The sequence below is a fragment of the Lissotriton vulgaris genome, chromosome 9 (genome assembly GCF_964263255.1).
Source record: "Lissotriton vulgaris chromosome 9, aLisVul1.2, whole genome shotgun sequence".
Taxonomy (NCBI): domain Eukaryota; kingdom Metazoa; phylum Chordata; class Amphibia; order Caudata; family Salamandridae; genus Lissotriton; species Lissotriton vulgaris.
The window spans coordinates 897,084,963-897,110,114 of record NC_141697.1 but is presented as its reverse complement, the minus strand read 5'-3'; the positions used below and the strand labels follow the sequence as shown (position 1 = coordinate 897,110,114).

At 47.4% G+C, this 25,152-nt stretch overlaps 1 protein-coding gene across 11 annotated transcripts in view; it reads left to right on the top strand.

Annotated features, from left to right (window-relative positions):
* Positions 1–25,152, top strand: part of RYR1 (ryanodine receptor 1) — a 1,215,008-nt gene that overhangs the window by 240,431 nt on the left and 949,425 nt on the right. For all 11 annotated transcript variants that reach the window (XM_086938669.1, XM_086938668.1, XM_086938662.1 and 8 more), the window contains 3 exons: positions 13,496–13,682; positions 19,377–19,512; positions 22,654–22,749. In XM_086938669.1, the coding sequence (XP_086794795.1) occupies positions 13,496–13,682; positions 19,377–19,512; positions 22,654–22,749 (419 nt within the window). The remainder of the gene's footprint in view (positions 1–13,495; positions 13,683–19,376; positions 19,513–22,653; positions 22,750–25,152) is intronic.

Genomic DNA, 25,152 nt, shown 5'->3' with positions numbered 1-25,152 from the left:
CAGAGAAGCTCACCCAGTGAAGCTCACCATCTCTGGTGGCTCTCCGCTCACCCACACCCAGGCCACCATCAAACTGGATATTAAGAAGAGAAAAAGGAAAAAGCAAGGCAGCAGGGCTTTTCCATCTATGCACCCAGGTTCTGAAACAACATCCCTGTATTTATAAGAACTATCACACCACTGCTCCAATTCAGGAAAGAGTTCAATACACACTTTTTAAAAGAACACTGCATCACAGTGCAGTGACAGTCAATTAACCAGGTACCTCTCGGCTCATTCATTGAATGTATGCTTGCCTTTGACCCTATATGGCAATCTGCTGCCTTTTTGGCTACGTTTGCTCTTTCCAAATGCCACATACATGAATACATATGTTAGTATTAAACAGATACAGCTGTTATCTCTTTCAATCTTATATTTAGTTGTCTTTTTTACCTAACAAAAGGACCCTGTTTTGGATCTCAAACAATCTCAATTTCTTTGCCCAAAATACTAAGAATATCTAATTTATCTTCTCTGGTTTCGTTATTTTTGTTCGCCCCTATTTTCGCTGTTCTCATTTATTCAGTTTCTGCCGTCAATGTCTCTTTCTCTTTCACTTTTACAGAAACTTTTTTTTCATTTTGTGGAGTGGTGTGGCTCACTGGTTAGAGGCGGCAGACCCGGAAGCAGAGAACGGCCCGGGACCAGGGTTCAATTCCCGGCGCGGCAGGGTCGTGGATCAGGGTCAGCGGACTCGATAATTCTCGCCTCCGTGCCTACTCTAACCATGGATCACATTCGGCAACTCTGGGCAATAGCTTGCCTCATCTCTACAATGGCCCCCCACATTCGCCGGGGATGCCTGGTTTCACCTTGGAGATACCCAGTAGGGACCATCTCACAGGGATAGCCAGGACGGGTTCCCCAGCGGTCTACAGCGCCACAACGCCTCAGGGCAGTAGTGCGCTTTACAAGACACTTACATTTACATTTACATTTCATTTTTTAAGTTAACATTACAAACATTATCACCATAAGCAATTATTGTAAGGATAATTGGGCTGACATAGTCAATGAAGTGACACAAGAAAATAGACCATCTCTCTACATCACAAACGTACATTGTGCCACCTAGAGCACATTAGGACAAGAGAAATCAACTCAATACTCATGATAATCACTTATGACACGTTTGACCCCCCCTCCAGACTCGAGGGAAATGCAGTGATATGAATTGGGAGGCCTGCCTGAGCTGACCCATTGGCAGCAGGAAGAAGGTCCCTCCAGGGAAGAGTTCTGTGAGGGATTTGTGGGTTTGCGGCAGCAGGCTGCAAACCAGGCAGCAGGTGATTAGTCTGGATCACATTGGATCTACTGGGAGAATGGTCTCCTGTATAGTGAGCCTAAGGTTGCTGAGCCTGGGTCAGCCTGTGTGCTGGTGGTACCCCAGCGCTTCAGAACTGGGGTACCACCATCTACTGGGGCTGGCTCATGATGTGCCTTTAGCAGGACATTTGGGGCGGGACAAGACCTTTGAAAGGCTTGTCACCCACTTTTATTGGCCCAAAATGAGCAAGAGTTCAGACACTCATTGCAGGACCTGTCAGACTTGCCAGGCAAGTGGAAAGAGTGGGAGGAAGCGCAAGGCTACTCTCCAGCCCTTCCCTGTGGTCAGCACCCCTTTGAAAGTGTGGGCATTGACATTGTGGGGCCTCTGGATCCCAAGACAGCCATGGGCAACAGGTTCATCCTGGTCTTGGTGGACCATGCCACCCGGTACCAGGAAGCCATCCCTCTCAGGATAGGGATGCCCCCTGTGGTGGGACGTGCACTGATGGGGATTTTCTCTTGCGTGGGGTTTCCCAGAGAGGTGGTGTCAGATGGAGGTACCAACTTCATTTCGAAGTATATGAAGTCCCTGTGGCAGGAGTGTGGTGTAATATACAAGTTCACTACTCCTTACCACCCCCAAGGTAATGGGCTGGTTGAGAGATTCAACCGGTCCCTCAAAGGCATGATTGTGGGTCTTGAGGAACCCATGAGGTGTAAGTGGGACGTCCTCTTACTATGCCTTCTCTTTGCTTACCATGAGGTGCCTCAGAAATCTCTAGGGTTCAGTCCCTTTGAGCTTCTCTATGGTCACCCAGTGAGAGGACCTTTGAGTTTGGTCAAGGAAGGCTGGGAGCAATCTCCCAGGAAACCTCCCCAGGATGTATATAGCTACATGCTGGCCTTCAGGAACTAAACTAGGCGATTCAGAAAACTCGCTGAGGCAAATCTGGAAGCCAGCCAGGAGGAGATAAAGCGGTGGTACAACCAGAATGCCACTCTGGTTGAGCTTCAGCCTGGCCAGAAAGTGTGGGTCATGGCCCCAGTGGTGCCCTGTGCGCTCCAGGATAAGTGGACCGGACCATTTGAGGTAGTGGAACGCAAAAGTCCAGTTACCTACTTGGTGGACTTGCGGTCTCCCCCGAACCTCTTGCGGGTCCTGCATGTCAACCGCCTGAAGCCCCACTTACAGAGGTCCGAAGTGGGCATGCTCTTTGCAACATATGCTGGAATGGAGGAGGAGACTGAACCTCTTCCTGACCTCCTGTCTGCAACCGAACAAGATGGGTCAGTGGATGGAGTGAACCTCTCTTCCACCCTGACCCCTGAGCAACAGAATGACTGTCACCAGTTGCTGGAACAGTCTTCTGACCTGTTCTCCCTGATTCCCAGTGTCACTGATTGGTGCGACCATGATGGGGCAAGAGAGAGATCAGCATTCTCCACACCAGATGAGCACTACCAATTCTGGGTTATGCCTTCTGGGATGAAGAATGCTTCTGCCACCTTTCAGAGGTTGGTCAACCAGGTGTTGGCTGTGACATTGCAGTGTTCTGCACCAGTTGGGAAGAACATCTGTGCCACCTCCGGGAAGTGTTGATGGCACTGCAGAGAGCAGGTCTCACGATCAATGCGAGTAAGTGTCAGATTGGGCAGGGTTCTGTGGTGTACTTGAGACATCAGGTTGGGAGCGGCCAGGTGGCGCCCCTACAGCCCAAGATTGAGACCATCCTGGCTTGGGAACCCCCCAAGACCCAGACAGTGGTGAGAGCCTTTTTAGGACTCACCGGCTATTACAGGAGGTTTGGCAAGGGGTATGGCAGCATTGTTGCAGCCTTGACAGAGCTGACTTCCAGGAAGCAGCCCAAGAGAGTAATTTGGACTTACACCTGTCAGAGAGCTTTTGATGCCCTGAAGACTACCATGTGCACGGCGCCCATGCTCCGGGCACCCAACTTCTCAAAAGAGTTTATTGCTCAAACAGACGCTTCATAGCATGGTGTGGGGGCTGTTTTTTCACAGATAAATGAGGGCCTAGATCAACCTGTGGCCTTCATCAGTAGGAGGTTACTTCCACGGGAACAGAGGTGGAGTGCAATTGAGCGTGAGGAATTTGCTTTGGTCTGGGCACTGAAGAAGTTGAGACTATACTTGTTTGGGACTGACTTCCTGGTTTAGACAGACCACATGCCCCTCAGATGGTTGATGCAGATGAGGGGTGAGAATCCAAAGCTGTTGAGGTGGTCCATATCCCTACAGGGGATGGATTTCACGGTGGAACACCACCCTGGTACAGAACACCACAATGCTGATGGTCTGGCCTGAATTTTCCGCCTTAGTGATGAGAAATCCCAGGAGGTAGGGTAGTTCTCCCCACATTTCAGCTGGAGGGGACACGTGTTAGACCTGGCACCATTGGCTTGGGTCTCCCTTCCATTTTTTTGCTGTTGCCTCTTATGTTTTTGCTGGTTTTAGATGCTTTTGGGCACTGTGCCACTGCTGTTCAGTGCTCCAGTGCAAGTGCTCCCTATGGTAAATTGATGTATGGATTAGTGACTACATGATTGGCTTGTTTAGTTTACTTTCAGACCCTAGTACAGTGCACTGCCTGTGCCCAGGGCCTGTAAATTAAATGCTTCTGGTGGGTTTGCAGCACTGGTTGTGCCACCCACCGGAGAAGCTTGTAAAGTGTGTCTCAGGAGTGCCATTGCAGAGCCTGTATGCAGTCTGGTACTGCCATATTGACTGAGCAACTGCATCCACTTGCCAGTCCTAAACCTTCCCTTTCATACATGTTAGTCACCCCTATGGTAGGCCCAAGGGGAGGCTGCATTGTAGGTAAAAGGTAGGACATGCCCTGATGTGTGTGGCATGTCCTGATAGTGAATTACAACCATTTTTGTTTTTCACTATTGCAAGGCTACCTGTTCCCCATAGGCCAGAATAGGCAGTTAGATTATACAATTTTATAATCTTAACTGACTCAGGGAACCAGGTAGAAATTTGAGTTTAGTATACCTGAACTCAGAATGATAAAATACACCTTTTAGTAAAGTTGGTTTTAACAATCTGTTTTTGAAAATTATACTGTTAGAAAGTAGGTATTTTCTTGCCTAACTATCCAAGCCTACCTCTGCTAGGTTGTGTATTCCTCGTCTGGAGTTTGAGTGACAGGGGCTGAGGGATTCCAGAAGACAGGGTGAGTCACCACAGGGCTGAATAGAGAGATCTACATGCAGATGGGAGGGAGGAGTTGCACCTGGGACCTGAATAGGGCTGTGCCTTCCCTCCACAATGCTGGCTCCATCTCCTGTGGTGCGTCTGATGTCCCTGGCCTGCACTGTAAAAGGAAGAGAAGGAGTCCTGTAAACAAAGTGCTCCAGGACTGACCAGAACTGGTTTGGACTAGGCAAAGACCTCTCTGCCTTCAGAGAACAAAGGGAAAATTAGTATAAATATTGGAACCCAGACCCAAGAACTTTAGATCACTTCTGGGAATCAAGACGAACCTTTGCTGAGGGGAAGAACCAGGAAGCTGAAGACTACCCCTGTGCCGAGTGTTTGGGGGTTGGCCTGCAGTGGTTGCTTCATTGCCAAATAAAGGAGAATAGGACTGAGTGTGCTTTCTATCAACTTGAAGAAGAATCTCCAAGGGCTTGAACTAGTGCGTGCCTCCTGCCTGAAGTCTCAGGGATACAAGACTTCATCAGCCAGCTCCGCCCTCAGGTCCCTTGCTGTGAATTGAAGTGCCTGCTGTTGTGCTGGGCCTTCTGATAGACTGCATGTCGCTGGGAGCTGGAAGCGCGACGCAGTGACAAGAAGCGTGTCGCCGCCGCAGCAGCTGTCGTCGCATCGTCGGAGAAGAAAGCCGCTGCTGCCACTGCATCATCGCATCGCCTAAGCGCGGCGCATCACCGGAGAAGCGGGACACTGCCAAAGAGGTTGCTGTCGCATCACCGGAGAAGCACATCGCAGGGTCTGTCGCAGCTCCAAATAACATCGAGTCGCTGCACGGCCGTCGGGCATGCACGCATCACACCAACATTGTTGCATCGTAACCAGGGAAGAGTACCGCATCGAGGTGCCATCTTGTCGCATCGTACCGGAGAGCAGTAAGAAACCAACGCATCACTTCCCCACACAGTAAGGAACCGACACATCCACTCCCCTCCGTGTAAGGAACCGACGCATCACCTTCCCTGCGAACCTTTTGTTTTCTTTGCGTTACCCATTCAATGTACATCAATTAATCAATCAATCAGTACATTTGTAGAGTGCGCTACTCACCCGTGAGGGTATCAAGGCGCTGAAGGGGGGGGGTGCCGCTACTGCTTGAATAGCCAGGTCTTGAGGTGTCTCCTGAAGGTGAGATGGTCCTGGGTCAGTCGTAGGTGTGCGGGGAGGGAGTTCAATGTCCTGGCTGCCAGGTAGGAGAACGATCTTCCCCCAGTGGTGACTCTGCGAATCTGTGGGACCGTGGCAAGGGCGAGGCTGGTGAAGTGGACCTGGCAGGTGGGGGTGTGGAACGAGAGGCGGTTGTTGAGGTATTCGGGCCATGTTGTGGAGTGCTTTGTGTGCGTGGGTGAGCAGCCTGAACGTGATCCTCTTGCTGATGGGGAGCCAGTGCAGGTTTCTCAGGTGGGCGGATATGTGGTTGCGGCGAGGGATGTCGAGGATGAGTCGTGCGGAGGTGTTCTGTATGTGCTGAAGCCGTTTTTGAAGTTTGGCTGTGGTTCCTGCGTAGAGGGCGTTCCCGTATTCCAGTCGGCTTGTGACGAGGGCCTGAATGACCGTCTTTCTGGTTTCGGTGGGGATCCACCTGAAGATCTTACGGAGCATGCGTAAGGTGTTGCAGCATGAGGACAAGACTGCGTTGACTTGCTTGGTCATCGTGAGGGAGGAGTCCAGGATGAATCCCAGGTTGCGAGCGTGGTCCGTAGGTGTCGGTGCGGTGCCCAGCGTCGTGGGCCACCAAGAGTCATCCCAGGCGGATGGGGATTGTCCTAGGATGAGGACCTCCGTCTTGTCCGAGTTGAACTTCAGACGGCTGTGCTTCATCCATTCTGCGACATCTTTCGTTCCGTTCTGGAAGTTGGCTTTGGCGGTGAGAGGGTCTTTGGTGAGGGAGAGTATCAGTTGGGTGTCCTCGGCGTAGGAGATGATTTTGATGTTGTGTTTGCGTGCGATGGTGGCGAGGGGGCTCATGTAGTTATTGAAGAGGGTCAGGCTGAGTGAGGAACCCTGGGGTACGCCGCAGATGATCTTGGTGGCCTCGGAGCGGAAGGGAGGGAGGCGGACTCTCTGGGTTCTGTCGGAGAGGAACGATGTGATCCAGTCCAGTGCCTTTCCTTGGATCCCAGAGTTGTAGAGGTGGGTTATTAGGGTGTGGTGGCAGACGGTATCAAAGGCTGCAGAGAGGTCCAGGAGGATGAGGGCGGCTGTCTCTCCGTTGTCCATCAAGTTCCTGATGTCATCGGGGGCTGTTTTGAGGGCGGTCTCGGAATCCGGACTGGGATGGGACTAGCGAGTTGTTTGCTTCAAGGAATGTAGTCAGCTGTTTATTGACAGTCTTCTCGATGACTTTAGCAGGGAATGGAAGAAGAGAGATGGGGCGAAAGTTCTTGAGGTCTTTGGGGTCCGCTGTTGGTTTCTTCAGAAGGACGTTGATTTATGCGTGTTTCCAGCTTCCAGGGAAGGTGGCTGACGTGAAGGAGCTGTTAATGATGTTCCAGAGGTGGGGTGCGATGATGGTGTCGGCTTTGTTGAAGATATGATGAGGGCATGGGTCGGAGGGGGAGCCGGAGTGGATGGTGTTCATGATGCGGGTGGTGTCTTCAGTGCTGATGGGCGTCCATGCGCTGAGGCTGGTGGTGGGGGTTGTTGGTTTGGTGGCTGGAGGCTGAGTCTGGGGTCCGAAGCTCTCGTGTATATCTGCGATCTTGCGGTGGAAGAATGTGGCGAGGAAATCGCAGAGGTCTTGCGAAGGTGTGATGTCGTTGTTGCTGGCGCTGGGGTTTGAGAGCTTTTTGACAATGCTGAAGAGATCTTTGCTGTTGTGGGAGTCGTTGTCAAGCCGCTCTTTGAACGATGTCCTTTTGGTGGTGCGGATCATCTGGTGGTATTCGCGGGTGACGCTCTTGAAGGCTGTCATGTTTTCTGAGGTCAGTTCGTGGCGCCAAGCTTTTTCGAGGGTACGGCAAGCTTTCTTAGGGATTTTGAGGGCGTCTGTGAACCATGAGGTTTTTCTGTTGCTAGTCTTGCCATGGGGTTTCTTCAGTGGAGCGAGGTCGTCGGCGCAGTTGGTGATCCACTGTGCGAGATTGTCTGCTACACCGTTGGTGTCAGGGGTGTCAGCAGGTGGGTTCTGGCTCAGCGATGTGGTCAGCTGGTCGGTGGTGACTTTGCTCCAGCATCTGCGGGGGATCTGTAGCGTGTGGTGGTGGGATGTGGTCTTCTTGAAGGTGAAATGGATGCAGCTGTGGTCGGTCCAGTGTAGTCCGGTGGAGTGGCTGAAGGCAACGTGGCTGCTGACAGAGAAGATGGGGTCGAGCGTGTGGCCGGCGTAGTGGGTGGGGGTGTTTACTAGTTGCTTGAGTCCGAGGTTGGCGAGGTTGTCGAGCAGGATGGTTGAGTTGTTGTTGTTGTTTTTCTCCAGGTGGAAGTTCAGGTCCCCTAGGAGTATGTACTCTGGTGAGGATATGGCGTGCGGGCTGATGAAGTCGGCGATGGTTTCGCTGAATTGTGTCCGTGGGCCCGGGGGTCTGTTGATGAGCGTTCCTCTGAGGGTGGTCTGGGGGTCGGTGTGGATTTGGAAGTGTAGGTGTTCGGCGGCGGTGAGTGTGTCTTCGGCGTTGGTCGTGATGCTGATGGTGTTCCTGTAGATGATGGCGATTCCTCCTCCAGTTTTGTTGACGCGGTCCTTCCGGGTGATTTTGTAGCCGTCCGGGATGGCTATGGCGATGTCGGGGGCCGAGGAGGCGTTCATCCAGGTTTTCGTGAGGAAGGCGACGTCTGGTGCTGTTGTATCAAGGAGTTCCCAGAGTTCGGCGGCGTATTTTTGGACAGAGCGGGTGTTGAGCAGGATGCACTTGAGGTGGTTGTTGTTGTCGTCGTTGCTCTGTTCGGTGGGCGGGGTGCAGGTTCGGAGGCAGGAGAATTTGCATGCTTGGCAGGTGAAGGGTCCGTGGTTGCATTTCGGGGTGGCTTGGTGGCAGGCGGCAGGTCGTCCTGTGTTGAGTGCAGTGAGGGTGGCGGTGTCGTACCTCAGTCGGGTGCCCTGGCAACGGCTGGGGCCAGGGGTTCTGGCATGGGCGCGGTCCAGGCGTGGACGGGCGCAGACGGGCTTGCCTCTAGCGGGCCTTCGGCACGCCAGCGGCGCGTCCGCTGCGCTTCCGTGCCGCGCCCTCCATAAGAGGCGAAGTGGGAGGGAGGAGCAGCTGGGAGGCGGGAGCGGGGCGTCCAATGGGCGAGGGCACGGGGCACAGAAGGCAAAAGGAGCCTGGGCCTCAGGGGAGCAGCGGCGGGAAGGAGGAGCGGGGGGGCACAGGGGCGAGGGCGCAAAAGGAACGGCAGTCAGAGGCACAGTAAACAGAAATAACAGCCAGGAATGGGGAGCAAACAGAGCAACAATACAGTACCAAAAGAACAGTAGAAACAAAAATAAACAGCCAGGAATGGGTGAAAACAGATCAGCAGTACAGTACCAATGAGACAGGTACCAGGGGCACACCAGCGGTGAGCCCTTGGTAGCAGCAGCAGCAGTGGGCAGTCACGGGCAACCAGGAGGGGCCATGCGGCGTGGGGAGTGACCAGAGGTCACATTGAGTGTAAAGTGTCGCATTTACAGCTTGAGAGAACTGAGCTATTTTATAACATTTTAAAGTCTATTTTTGAGTACAGTATTGTGGATTTTTGTCGGTTGGTCTTGTGTTAAGTCTATATAAAAATACTTACTTGTATAATACAACCTGTGTGGTGTCCATCTGTAGTGTTGTCACTGTATTACTGTATGTGTTCACAAATGCTTTACACACTGCCTCTGAGATAAGCCTGCCTGCTCGTGCCAAGCCACCAAGGCGAGCAGTTGTTATTTTAGGAGTGTAGCCCGTTACCCTGACTAGATGCAAGGGTCCCTATTTGTCAAAGGTACCTACCTTTGCCAACTAGAGACCATAAAATTTAACATGGTGTTTCTGGGTTTATCTCAAGGACATTGCTTCATTTGGTTTGCAGTGTTTTTCCCTGCCTCCTTCTTCCCTTCCGGGCTTTCGGCCTGCCGTCCTTCTGTCCTGTGTGCTCCTGTTCCTGCCTGCTCTCCATTGGGGTGTGGGATCTGGCCTGGTTGGTCCCTGGTTGGGCGTCCACCTAGGGGTTTCGGGGGCTGTTGGTGGCTGCGTGTCTGCTGGTGGCGGGCTGCTCAGGGCGCCTGTCCGTCCTTCTCTCAGATGCTTCTGTGATCTCCGGGTGGACTTTTGCTTCTGCTTCTGCTTTTTTGGGATTGCCCTCTCCTGTCCGGGACCGCCGCCGTGGTGGCCCTTTTTCTCGTCCGGCTTCTTGGCTCTGCCAGCGGCTGCTTTTCCTCTTGTCCATGTCGTGCCTCACCTCGGCTACTGGCCATTGGGGCTCTGTTGGGGGCCGTTTTTGGCCTCTCCTTCCGTCCTGGGGTGGCCTCTGTGGCGGTTCTGTGGGTCCCGCCTGCTACCGTCCCTCACCGTTGTCGGTCTCCCTGGGTCTTCTCCCGTGGGACCTGTTCTGGTGGGGTCTTGGGGCTCTTCCTGTTCTTGGCGGTCCTCTTTGGTTTCCTCTGGCTCTCTGGCTTTGGGTTGGGGTCAGGCCCTCCTTGGAGTGTGTGTTGGGTGTTCTTGTGCATTTTTTGGCGGGCGGGCTTCACGTGGGGGCGCGTTCCTTCCGGTGGTTCTCAGGTGCTACTGGGCTGTCCTGGGTTCTGATTTGTGCCTCGTCTTCACCTGTTCCCATGAGTGTGCTTTCTCTTGTCCCGCTCTCGGTTCCGTTCTGCCGGTGGTTTTGTCTCCACAGAGTTGGTCTGGTCTGGATTGGTGGTATCCGTTCTCTTCTCCTTCCTTTTGGTCGCGGGTCAGGCGCATGGCTCCCTTTCCGCCCTGTCTGCAGGTGCTGCCTGCGGTCTTCCTTTTCGGCTGGTGGGGTTTTGCGTGTTCCACTGCCGGGTGGTTGCGGCCTCTGCCGGCCTGGGGGAATGGGGGGTGTGCTTGGATTCCCGGTCAGTGCTGGGTCGTTTGGTCCCCCTGCTGGCGGGTTTCTCATCTGGCTTCTGTTGGCCATTCCTTGGCTTGTCCATGGCTGGGTCTCTTTGTTCCTGTTTCGGGCCTGCAGCCTTACCACCCTAACAGCACCTGATTTACTCTGTTCTCGTTTGGTAAGCTGGGTACCTCTCTGCGTTCTTGTCCGGGGTCCCGGCTTTGCGTTTTCCTCTGGCCCCTTTGCTTACGTGGTCTGGGCTTGTCTGGCCTGGGCGGTGAATTTGACATGTGGGGGGTGCTCACCTGGGTGCTTCTCCCTTGGTTTATGCTGCTGCGAGTGTTGGACCATGGGGCTGTGGCCCTTTGGTTTGTGTTGTGCTTCTGTGGGCTCTGGCTAGCGCGGAGCATGGGTGTGTTTCCTACCACGGCTTTCGCAATGGCCGGGGGGGTATGTGTATGTACGTGTTCTCCATCCCCGGGCGGGGCTCTGCACTTCCTGTGCGGTAGTTGCATCCTCTTCTTCTTTGTCCCTGGTTTTGGGGTGCTGGGGCATGCTGGCTCGGGGGTGCTCCCTGGAGGTGCTGCTGTGTTCTTTGGGCTGGGTCGGGCCTGGTTGTTGGCTGGCTGTATGTCCGCCTGGGTGCTCGCTTTGGCAGCACGCTTGATTCCTGTGGAACGTTGCTGGGTCCAGTTTGCTTGGCCCCTGGGCGGGGTTGTCTCGCTTCTCCGTACTGCGTTTTTCTCCCTACTGGGTTCTGTTTGCTTTCTTGTGTGTGGTGTCCCCTGGTGGGCCTTCGCTTCCTTTTTGGTGGCTTGGTTTTGGGCCTGGTCCTTTCCGTTCTCCGAGCTCCGTGGGCTGCCTTTTGGGTTTTCGGCTTTTCACTGTTGTCAGGTTGGGTTTCCTTGGTGCCCGTTCACTTTGGTGTAGTTTCCTGTGGCTTCCTGGGTCTATTTTGCCTTGTGCCTAAGTGAGTTCTCTCCTTGGTGTCACGCTCCCTTCCGAGGGTCCTTTGTGCGACTGGGTTCTGTGTCCCGCTTGTTTGTCTCCTTGCTGGTGGAGTTTTGGTGCCCTTCCTTTTTTGTTGTTCGGTTGGCGTGCTAGGTTCCCTTCTGCGCCTCAACATGTTCTTGCGGCTCCCGCCAGTCTGTTTTAATTGCGTCTGGTTCCTGATTCACTCCTCGGGTGGATTCGGCTCTCTCGCTGATAGTGGTCCACCATGCGGTGTTGCTGTGTTTCAGTCGGAATGCATCTCTTTCCTGTTGTGGCTTTTTGTTGGGTCTCTGTGGTGGGGATGCCCTCTGTTTCTTGGTTCCGAGGCCTGGGCTTTTGCTCCCCGCTCGCTTTTGGCTGTCCGTTGGGCGGTCTTGGTGTGTTTGGACCGGCTTGCTGCTTTCTAGTCTGGGGCCTGTTTGTTGTTGCTTTTGGCTCTGTGCGGTCTGGTTCCGTGCTTCTTTATCCTCCTTCGGTCATTGGTTCGGGCAAATTTTTTGGTGAATCCTACGAGTCTTGGAGGTCCGGGTTTTCGGACCCTCAGGTGTCTCTCTGTCCCAGGCTGGTTCTTCCTGCTCGTGGTTGCCTCTCTCTTGGGTGGTCCTTCCACTCGTCTGTGCTTTTGGATTTGCCTGCTTCGTTGGCACCCCCTTTTGGTCCGTTGGTTTCTTGTGAGTTTTCCATGAAGCCGCTTGGCTTTGGTTTACGCACACTTTGTTACTCATGTGGCGAGGAAGACTTACGAGGAGGTAATGCCCCGGTTACTTACTGGTAATCTTTATTACTCCCAGTATAGTCTTCCTCACCACATGAGTTCCCATCCCTCATGTTTCTGCTTGGTAGTTCTCAGGCTGAGGGTTGGGCCGGCCCTCCTCTTATAGAGGTAAGGGGTGATAGGGTTAGGCCATGTTGGGAGGGGATGGGAGGCATGGGAGGCTAACTTTTGCTTTGGAGAGTTCTGGTGTGGAGCTGAAGCTCACTTCATTACTCATGCGTCTAGGAAGACTATGAAGATTCCCGATAAGTAACCAGGGCATCAACACCCCACCCTTCGGCAGTACCTGCGGTGGACTTCTGAGGAAAACCTTGGACCCGGCATTTATTCTTTCTCAAATAAAGCACTGCCTGTTGGGAAAAAAACCTATATATGAATGGCCCCCATACAGAACGCATTTACAAGACACAAGACCTAGGGTTGCAAGATATGTAGAAAATTCTCACCCAAAAACGCTAAAAGATCAGAAAGACTGCCTTCGTTGCTACCTCAGCAAGGCCATAACTGGATTAATGAAAACAGTCATTGGCTATCAACTGTTAATAGTCACAGCACATCTTATCCTAAGTCCAAAATGGGAGAGGTCAAATTTTAAATAACAGTAATGTCACCTTTGAAACAACAATTAAGAGGTAAACGAGACAAAGAGTCTCGTTAGATATTCCAAATTCTCAGTATTTGACTATTAACGGCTGCAGTACGGTGCCTGGTGAGCAGAAAAATGTGCAACACCTAATCTGTGAACTGTTGCAGTACAGAACCACTGCTATGCCTTGCCCTGTGAACTGTACAAGCACTCTGCATCTCTGGAAGACCTCAGGCTCAGTTGTAGAATATTGGGACTGCCAAGTCAAATCAGCACAACTGGAAAATAATTGTAGCGGTCTGTGAATGTGTACAGGAAGCTGTGTAGTGCAAACCTAGCTACAAAGCAACAGAGTGCGCTATGAAGGTGTGGGCTGAGGAGAGGAGCCCGAAGTGATACACGAATGACATGTTTAAATATTACCTTTCACAAACTCTACATTTACTCTAGTGCCTAGAAATAAATTAACTCAGCAGTGACTTCAGAAGCGGTTGACTCATTGGAATGTGTAGGATTTTCTAATGCAGAATATGTCACTAGGAATTAATTGTAGGAAAGGCTTCGACACTGAGAATTATATGACGAGCTTGTTTTTGTATTTTTATTTGTTCCAGGGGACTCGATAGCCTACAGGGGAAGAATAAGCCACAGACACCGGTATCTTTGCCAATTGACACAGTGATTCTCAGCCTTCAAGATCTCATCTCCTACTTCCAGCACCCGGATGAGGAACTGCAGCATGAAGAGAAACAGACCAAGCTTCGCTCCCTGAAGAATCGTCAGAATCTCTTCCAGGAGGAGGTGAGTGAAGGAATAGCTGAAAAAAACAAGCGTTTCCAATGCAATAGGTCTCGCATTTGCGAGAGTTTAAAATGTTAGCATTGTGAATGTCAATGCCTTTTTTGATGTTTTGATAATTAACACTTAAATAAAAGGCATTGTCATTTACAATGCCAATAGCTCACACTCTTGCAAATGCGAGACCTCGGCCGCCATTGTCCTGGGCTGCCTGGAAAGTGAAAGTGTGCTTGGCGCGTTGAAATTTGCAGGAAAGTATGTTATGCCTCCTGTAGGAGAAATGCATTAAAGAAAACAGTGTTACAGACTAAATAAGACATACTGTGTAACAACTGAAGTAAAAGGGCCAGTCCTCATGGGAGGTTACAAATGAAGACAAGGCGGTACTAAGGAGGGACTAACAAGCATATTAACGAATCAGAAGGCAGAATTTACAAAGGACAATGACAAGCGAATGAAAAATTTGGACAGAGAGTGGGTGGAGCTTCAAGTCAATACTCGAAAACAGCATGCCTTCAGACTGAAAATTGTTAGGGGTTGAAAGAAGCAGAAAATATTTTTACCTTGAAGGAAAAAAGAAATAAAAGTGCAATTGCACTAATACACCATGAAAACTCATTTGCAGAAATGCCTATACATACAAATTGTTCAGAATTCCAGAGTTAGTACTGGAAACCTGCGACTCTTGCCAGGTTCTTGGAGTACTACTGGAAATCTTAATGGACATCAGCTTAAAGAAATTGTAAATGTACACCAGTTGGTTTACTTCTTCACGTGCATGCAGAATTTCACTTTTTAAAATTCACAAGTATCCAGCAGTACTCCAGGAAACCAGCGACTCTCCAGGATTTCAGAGGTAGTCCTGGGAAGGTTTCACCTTTAGTGTGTGTAATTTGAAAACGTTACACTTGGGAATTGCTTTGTGAATCGGACCCTGTGAAATCAATACAATTGTAAATCCAAGCAGAAGAGTAAACACACGAGTGCATATTTGGGATTTCTTTTATTGATTGACTGTACAGCGACTGCCATTCGGAGACAAGTGCCAAATACTATATATTGTTTTGTGCAGAGTGAAAATAATGTATACATTTTTCAACTTTTGAGCATAAAACTATAAGAAAGCACATACACTTTACTGAAACGTGTTAGAGTGAGTAAACAAGGTTTTGATAGAGGAATGAATATCTTTTTTGCTACCGTGGAATACAAATGCGTCTGATAGTTGGGTCTCTAGGCACTAGATGGTCCCATGAACTTTTCTCGAGTCGTAAACTGCCATCAGAACCTACATTTTTAAAAGCTGTGGTACGAAAATTATGCTTTAAGGGGCATCTTTCATCTTGATGTTCTAAATCGTTCAGGAGGAATCATCTCCCAACCCCATATCCGTTTCAAGTTAGGGCCTGTTTTTCTCAAGGTCACAGTGACCTTACCACATGAGCATTTAATTTTGGAGAAATGTATTTAGAAGGAATATACCTCTAATGGCGCTCAGAGAGTGATAACACATAGAAACAACATTGGCCAGGGCATGGAGGTTGCTTTCTGGACTGGAAGCCTTGTACATCGCGATACTGAAAGCAGCCGGGACGCCTGCTGGCCTGCCAGTCCCAACCACTCAGTAGAATACAGTAGCGGCCTGTATAGGGCGTGCTGCCGGGCGGTGACGTGGGGCAGGGGAGGGGCAGGGTGGGGGGGTAGTAGACACTGGAATACGGATGAATGCAGGTAAGTAGACATTTAAATCAATAAAACGAATTTTGTTGCACGCCCTGCATCGCATTTGGCGATGATTCTACTAGAATGATTACTTTGCTGATGCTGTTCCATGTCTTATCGTGAGGCGGGCTCTCATCATGCAGCCAAGGCAAGATTTGGATGTAGGGTGAATCACGTGACTGGTGCACCCTGGGGCAGCTTAGGAATTGTATTATGTAGTGGTGCACCAAAGATCACCATCAGAGTTTTTAAAAACGAAAACACTATTGTATTCGGCCCCATTGGCATGACAACCGCTTCAGAAGGGACTGTGAAAGATTGGCTTCTTTCTTCCACAGCGAGTGCCCAGCCTTGAAGGGTGATCAGTGCACAGGTATAGACAGATGCCCTGGGAAGTTCTCAGTCAGTTCTTAATTTGTACCCAAAAAAAATGAATAACAATAGTGCCCGGACCCAAGGTATTGCTCACTGATCCGCTGCAGCTGGAAAAACCTATGTCACTTTAAAATGCATGTTTAAGTTCAAGATTACACATTTGTGAGCTACATTAAATAGTTTAATGTTCCATTAATAAACTTTTCTTTCAAATACACATACACATCACCACCATGTGGTTGTTTCTCATAAATATGTGCAGGTGTTTTCAAATAAGTGCCCAGCACTGGAAAACACCGGCACTATCACTGTCACATAAAGTGATAGGAGTTTATGGGTGGGTGGTTGAGGCGGAGGTTGTAAACTGGGCAGCTCTGCAATTATGTCCATGTTATTTTTGAAGCAGTAATTTATGCAGACTGAAGCATATGCATTATGGCTGGTACTCATGTAATACTTTGAGTCTTCCTGCCTGCCCTCAGGCAAGGCCCACAGCTAGGTTCCTTTTTGTACAGTCGCCCTGCTTCTGACTGTGCAGAGCCCAGAGATGCCTACCAGTTCTTAGGATATACTGTACTTCACATCTAGCAGGAGAATAGAAGTAGAGAACAGTGAGACGGGACAGGACAAAAGTAACAAGGGAGCTGAGCGAGCTTAGGAAAGGGAATCAGCATGGCAGAAAGACAAAGAGTTATACATAGAGAAAGAAAACGAGAGGGAAAGTGTTAGAGAGGCATATTAAGTTAAATTGAGAGAGAAAAAAAGAGAGGGGTTGGACTAAAAGACCGAGTGATAAAGTGATAGTTTGTAAGAGAGATACGAGGGAGAAAGCCATAGATATAAACAGACAGGGGTTGGGGGGGGGGGGGGGGTAGAGAGAGAATGAGAGAGAGAGCGCACAAATAGTTAAATACAATACTAGAATGTATTGAAAAAATGTGGTTTTGTAATATGTTATTGTGGGGAATACTACAAATATGACAGTAGAAAATATGTCTAACTTATAGCTTGCTCCACGTAATATAGAGGCTTTACCTAAAATGTTTGCCTGGGTGCTTTTGGGTTAGATGTACGAAGATCAGGGGCGGATCGTCCGCTAAGGAGGAGGAGCGTCGCCCACTGCTTGTGGAGCAGAAAAAAAAGAATAATGATAATAACCTTGTTATTATCATTTTATTTTTCTTTGCTACGGGGATGGGTTACTGCAGGGCGGGGCTGGAGTCACGGGTGGGGAGGAGTGGTTTGCACACTCCAAGTGTGCATTACTGCTTAGCCGGCCACCTTGGGTCTGCGAAACAGTTATGCGCAGTTTGCATCTTCCCCACCAGGCTGTAATGTACAGCCTTTTGAGGAACAGGGCCGGACTGAAAACCAAAACCAAAGTGCTCGGCCGGCCCCCCGGGGGTGCAACCGAGCTCTTTGCCGGGGCCGGTTTTCGGCCAATTTTGTTACAGGGTCGATTTGGCAGCTGTGCTGCATAAACGGCCCTGTAACAAAAACGGCCCCCAGGGGCCCAAAACCGGCACCTACCTTTGTGGCGCACCGGGGGATATGCACAGGCTCCCTGTCCCCATCTGAGAGCTAAACCATGGCATTCAGACCAATCACAACGCTGCATTGCAGCATTGTGATTGGCTATGGGGAGCCTGCTTCCTGGTTCGGACCCTGCCAAGAAGAGCGGCAAAGCGACGGAGAGACGGCGGCCGTTTAAAAGGTAAGTGTTCTTTTTTGTTATTACTTTTTTCCAAACAGAATGCTCTAAACACGCCCCTTCCAAATACCGAATCGGTGTGTATTCGCAATTCCAAATTACGATTTGGTAACATGTTGCTGAATTGTAATATAGGATTAATACATAACAAAATGCATTTTTGAAGTAGAAAATGGTCCAATTCTGTGAATCGGGCTGATTTCAACTGCAAAATGCTTTGTACATCTAGCCCTTGGTTTCCAATCCATGCGTGCTGCTGCCATTGACAGGACATCTACAACTCTTTCAAAGGTTGAAATGGGTCTTAGAGAACTTTACTTTTAAACTCATGGATCTGTGTGAGTGTACCCAAGCATTCCAGGACATCAGTGCCCTGGAAAACTTATTCCACGCCCTTGGGAAATTTACTGATCCATAATACGAAATGATACATGAAAGAAAGGATAGATGAAACAGATTTATATTTAGTTAGATGTTTGAAAATTAATAACTATGCAATTCTGCATTATGATTATCAGCTTTTGTTTTGGAAGAGCCAAGCCAGGACCCATTGACCCTTTGTAACTACCCTTGCCTATGGTGGTGTTCCAAACAAAATCCCCAGGGCAGTCACTGTCCCCTTACAAAGTTGACAAGGGAAACAAGTATTGTAGCTGTGCTCCGTGTTTGGAAATCATACTTTTTCTGTGAAGAGAGGCAGAATGGCCTCTTGAGGGAGGGTGCAGTCTTAGAATTATCAACCATTCATGATAATTAGAAAACCCTCTTCAAATAACTGGGGAACCATGCACACCGTGCAGTTGTGCCATGTTGTGCTTTGCACTTTGCCTCCTGTAATGCCATACTCAACAGTGCACTGTGACAGACACCGAGGGAGGGTGAAGCACCACATGACTGAAGGTATGCAGTACATCTATGAAAAAGCAATCTAGAAGTCCTAAAAAGGGGAGCACTACATAATGAATACACATGGGAGGCACTGAATGCAAGCGAGGGAAATATCACTCAGCACAAAAAAGAGGGGGAGGGAGGGGTCCTAAACACGAGGGACCAAAGGGACACTCAATGCATAATATGAGAAGAGACGTAAAGAATAAGTGGCTCTGAATGCAAGCATTTGGGAGGTGTATGGAACCCTTCTCATGTATGAAACCTTCAAAGGGGGAGGGGCATAGCATTGTAGAGCCTGGATTGCAGAGGTGCCCAGGTGCCTGCTGGTTGTTCGTTCCCACCTTTTGTACTTCTGGGGTGAGTTTGTTTTACCCAATCTGTGGACACACATTTCATCAGCACAGGGTGAAGTTCACATGCTCTCATGTGCATGTGGATGTTACTCAGTGCAAAAGAAAGAAATCCTTTGCTAGAGTCATATTACAGTCGAGGGTGTATAGGTAATTGTGTTCCCCCTAGCATGTGATTTACGATTAGTATGCTCCCTGAGACCACTCTTCTGAGTGGAGCACTTTCCCACAAGGCTCGCTGGGCAGATCCAAAGACAGGCCAAGGAGACCTGCAGTGAAAGGTGAAGCAGGGTTTTGATTCACCTCCCTGTCATTCGCTGCTGGGCTCTCCAGCTCTAACTCAGATATCCATGTTTTCATGTACAAGACAAATCAGGCACAGGGTGTGACTGACACAAACTATGACTTGTGAATGGCTATGTAGTATGGGGAAGGTTAACATGGCTACTAATTGGGTAGTTAGGATGGGTAGGTGAATGTAAGAATGGGTGGGTAGATGACTCATTCTTTGAGCAGTTAGTTAGATTATTGTGTGGATCAGTGTACATGACTCGGTGACTTATATTTGGATGAGAAGATGCATTGATCTATAAATGAGAGGAATATGTTCCACTCAAAATACTGACCTTATCTGTTTTCCTTTTCCAGGGTGTGATTACTCTGGTGCTGGACTGCATTGACCGGCTGAATGTATATAGCACCGCCGCTCACTTTGCTGAATTTGCTGGAGAGGAAGCAGCCGAGTCATGGAAAGAGATTGTCAACTTGTTGTATGAACTCTTGGGTATGTCTTTACACTCTGAGACCTGTGCTGTGAGCACAGTTAATGTTACAACGTTTGTTTCCTTATGTACCAAATAACTTCTAGCCTCTTGTCTATGTGTTCTTGATACCCACAAACTGCGCTATTTAAATATTGTCTATAATGCACACCAACATTCCCTATGTATACCTAATCATTCACAGTTTATGGACCATATGGACTTGATATATATACAAGTTTATCCTTTCTATTTTTCAACCTGTAGTCTTCATAATCCTGATAGTCTAGAGTCTGTGGAAGGTACATTCTGGTTATTCCGAAGAAACTATTATGCCATGGGATCATATCTCTTTTGATGCAGGTGTTCCTAGAAGTAAACACCCTGTGATCCATGTGGCCTTGGTATAAGTGTATGCTCCTGTTCCATTTGTTCAACATAGAGATAGTAGTTACTCAATTACTCAGGGTGCTACCCCCTTTAGACTGGTCTTTGGAGAACATGATTCAGGTCTCTCGTATTTCGTGTTGTCTTGTCTGGTCTTTTTGGCACAAAGAATATTATATTAAAATACAGTGGTTCTGTCTGGGTGCTATTTAGCACACCTGATAAATAACAATACCACAGGGTTCGTTATTTATGGGGTGCGATAATATAGCACCTATTATGTGTTTATGGGGAATAACATGCAGATGTTGGTGTTTAACCAACCAAAATCAACATGCTATGCTAAATTCTATATGCTTTACCCCTGGTAAATGTTGGCAGGCTTGACCTGTCAAAATTTAACAAGCTTGAGGTAGGTAATGCATCTGCTAATTATCGTATGCGTTTTATAAAACAAAACTCATAATTCCGAACGGTGCGTAAAAAGCGGTTCACGCATGGTTCAGAATTAAGCGACCCACTCGAAATCTGGCCCTGTTTCCTTTAGAAGCCCCTGTCCCCCACTTTTTCCTTGTTTTTCTCCTTTGATTATTTCTGGTATACTCTATAAATATTGAATGATTTAATATTTCCAACTAGTTTGGCTGCTGTACGAGGTAAATGATTATTGGTTTAATCCAAATCCAAGGGGCATCTTTTTTCTGTATTCCTGTTCCAATTGTTTCCATCATTTAGCATTCTACGGTCTATATCCCTGTAGTCCATATGTCCTTTATATCACAAAATGTGTTACACACTTCCGTTATACATAGATGGCCGCATATCACTTGATGTTTTATTAAAATCTTTGTATTGAAAATTTGTGATCTTTTTGTAACCCTCCCTCAATACATAGAGCATGTACAATGATTTCTTATTATTGTTTGCAGTCGCTGATGTCAGATGATTACATTCCATTTCTAGCCATTCACATACAAAACTAATTTCATAAGATGATTGATTGAGCACTTTTCAACCCTTTTCCTATGTAGTGTTTTACTAGTATTTGTTATCTATTTCATTCAACCCTGAATAGTGATGTTGTTTTATCCAAATGTTTTCATATCTGTTGGGACAGCCCCAACTTATATATGCCACTTTTCGGCTTCTATGCACCAATCTTTGGATCACTGCACGTACAATATCTATAAATAGTTGACAGTGACTTTGAATTTTTATATCCCCCCAAGCACTTAACAGTCAGCCTGGGGAGAAGTTCTTGTGGGTTGCCTACCACTTCATGCATTTTTCCTCAAAATGTTCCCACATAAAGATTGCATCATTGGGCTTTGCTAGATAAGCAGATCGAGGAGTGGACACAGCCAAAAGTCTTCAGCTATAACCAGAAATAATATACTCTACGTTGAATTTTAAATTGTAAAGTCTACATTCTGCCTTAATGGTCACTTCCTGCCTCACCCTTCATCTGTGGCACATTTTTGATTTTACTATGAAAGGATATCATTGCCTTTGTACACTTTAAATCTCCCAGCGTAGAGATGCCTAATAAATGCCATTCTTTAAATCTTAGGAGCCCGCCACTTCTTTCATATAGCACCCCAAGCCCACCCCTGGTGGGGCAGTTCTTGTGAACCTCCCTTTCAGTCCCTCTTGGGGCATGCTATTCTACTTACCATGCTCTTATGACCACAGAAATCAGATTTGGCAGAGGAACAGCAACCCCCCCATACATATGATGGAGGAATCCCACTGTGCCTCCTAAGCTAGGGCTCCTCCAGAGCCTGAAAGGCCCATTCATTAATGATCAGCAATTGTGCATTTAAAAAATATTTGCGCAGATCAGGGAGCGTAATCTCACCCATCAATATTCACTTACACAAGGTCTGCTGAGAGATTCTAGGTGTACCTCCCACCCTTAGGAAACTATGAAAGATGGGGCATTTTGTCATATGTTGAAGAAACAAGCTAGTACAGTCATGTTAAATAGGCCCTATCTTCAAAGCAAGGAAAACTGGAGGTTTATCCTCCTTAAAGTCTCCTTCCTTCATGTGTCCACCACTGGTAGTCAAAATGTTTGATATTCAATGGTCTTGACTCCATAAATGCTTGATATTCTATGCTCTGTGGTAGCAAGACCCTTGAAATCATAAAGCTTGAGGTTCATATGCCTTGTGCATTCCACACTCCGAGGAGAATAAAGATCAGGCCTCTGAAACTATATGCAGAGCAAGAATACTCTTATTTCTGTGTCAGGTAGTGACAGGATGTAAGCCAAAGCCACCTTTTCTCACTGGACTGATCTCAAAGGAGTGAATTGTGACTGTAATTTAAATTAAATAGAATGGAATATAATTATGACTTCGACTCAGCATAGCTTAACATGAAAATGAGAAGGAGTGTAGGCTGCAAATGGGAAAGAAAGGCAGATAATTGAAATGGGTAGGAGGAGTTAGGGAATAGGGTATAAACGAAAGCGAGTTAAGAGTTGAAAAAAGATGGACAGATGGATGGAGAAAATAAGTAAGGAGGATGTGGTGAGGACAGTTCAGGCTAAAGAATAAATATTTTTAAAGATAGGGATAGGCTGGCAATGTGGGAAAGCAGATGGTAAAAGAATAAAGAAAGCAGAAGACAAGATTGGGAGGAGAAAACGGAGAGGAAAACATGTATTTGAAGGCAACGGAAGTAGGAGAGCAGGAGTTTTAGAGGGAAAAAAGGTTTGGTATGTTGTGTGTCTAACGTATTTAAATTTGCTTTAAATTGCTGTCTTTCTATAGCTTCCCTAATCCGTGGAAACCGAGCCAATTGTGCCCTCTTCTCCAACAACCTTGACTGGGTCGTGAGCAAACTTGACAGGCTGGAGGCATCTTCAGGTATGAATATACCTTTAATGGGTTTGAAAAAGTCAATATAATCACTAAATAAGTGAGTTAACTAATCTATTCCAAGATATGTTTGCTGTAGACTCAGCATTTCCTATAAAAAAGAAAGTGCCATCTGGTATCCTGTAAAGCACATTATGTAGGTATATTTCTTAAAAAGTGAAATTATATAGGGGTAGTATGTAAATTGCTGAGAACAAGTCAGTATTTGTAGTTCCCAAATATTCACTCATGAGATTAGTGTGTGGCTTATATATAGCAAGTTAAATAAGAAATATTCAGAAGGTTATTGGCCTACTATGTGAGGCCTAGAACTGTGTATATTGTTTGATAAAATGCCAGATTATTCTTAATGCCACTCATTGATCTGGCAAATCCCAGATCATACTTGATGCCACTCAATGTATGCCACTCAATTCCCACACATTTTTCTAAACTTGTGTTTTTTTCTTCCCCAACTCTGTATGTCATCTTACCCAGGTATGCCTCTCATCTGATTCTATGTGGCTTCCAGATTCCTAAGGCTTCTCTCCCCTTAACCCAGTTTGCCACTTATCTTATTTTTACTGCATCTCGGATGTTTTTGCAATCTGCTCTTGGTCTACTTACACTTTCTTTTACCATCTCCAGCATTGAACCTTTCATAGATTCACATGCTTAAATTAGTAACAACGAATCCTTTGATTTCAGTTTTTTTCTTTAGATTGAATTATTTTCTTTAATGGACCTTTTTGTTCACCGTTCATTATGTACTGAGAGGCTGAGGGATAATTTGTGTATTAAGACTGAAGCTTCATATTGAAGATCTCTTTTAAAGTCATGTGAAGTGTGTGGAGCCAGGAAGATCTTTGCAGAAGATCCACAACCAAAATGAATATTTTGTCTTCACAAGTCTGGGAACATGCCCATCAACTGATCCATCTGTAGTACAGAACAAGGGTAGACTGATACAACAGCTAAATGCTGAATCTCCAGAGAAATCATTAGAAAGTAGCGCTGCCAGGGCAATAAAGATTAAGTTGGAGATTGTCAGCGCCAATGAATTTGTCACAGGCACATCCACTGCAACATATGCAACTCCAATAGACCCTCTGTACTTGTTTGAAGAAGCAGACTTCTGGTCATGGTAATGCTAGGATGGTAAAGTCCAGGGTTGAGTCTCACTCTGCTGATGTGCCATCACCTACTTCCTTTCAAAAGGCAATCTCTTTCATCTATGATTTCTCTGTCAGCAAATAAGGGCACAATATATTCCTTAAAAATCACTTCAACGATAACACCAGTGACAAGTAATTACTATGTGTCATCAATGGTAAAACCACTGACATATATACATTTGACTAGTACCCCATAAATGAGTACTCTCCTGTTGGCAATGTCAGGACCACTGTCGACACTCATTTCAAAAACCAAGGCTTTGTTGTCCATAAATACACTGTCATTGGTGAAGACTGCCATCAACGAAGACACCGTTGTCGACAAAGCTACTACCTTTGACAATGACACCATTGTAGATTAAACCACCATTGTCGATGACAAAGCATGTCCCACCTGCTATTGCAACAGTGGTTACTGTATTGACTACAACCTCTTCAATGGTAACCCATTTGAGAACATCATCAGCGAAATCACTGACAACAACAGTGATCTCAACACCACCTCAGACACTTGTTTAATCCACACAATCATTCTTATCAACTTGTATCTCCATAAGATTTACCCCAGAACTACCTGCATAATGTTTGGATGATTCATGATCTTCTTCTTCATCTGTGCATCTTGGATAAGGTGACAGTGATAATTTGTACCGAGAAAAACAAAAGCAGTCAACACATAAATTCGGATGAAACATCTATCTGACACAGATTTACAAGCAGAGAGACCTCATGATCTCTATCCACTTTGCAACTTTAGAATCAAATGAGGAGGTAGTGTGTAGATATTACAAGCCTTCATAGTGCAGATGTCCCTTGTAGTTTGAGGTGCTGGCAGGTTCACCAGCATAGATAGTTTAAGTGCACAGGGTCTTCTTAAATACGATGGAGAAACTAGTGGAGGATTTTAACTACACACTACTTCCTTCTTGATCAGATCCTCTTCCTCCTACTTGAGATTTGACCCTGCAGCTAATTTAAAGAACAGAGGTTTCAGCAATCAACCCGCTCTTACTGCTGTCCAATAAACCTCTTTCAGAAGAGATGGCATATCAGCCTGTTGAACCTCTCAGATGCTGATGATAATGACAGTGAAGATGATGGTGATGACATAGATCAATGAGACAGTGATTCCCATGAAGACAATCAAGAGGACCCAGATTGGAATGGTTAAGTTCTGTCTTAATATTGTAGCCCAAAGCCAGCTCTCAGAGATTCATCACCAGATGATGACTACAAC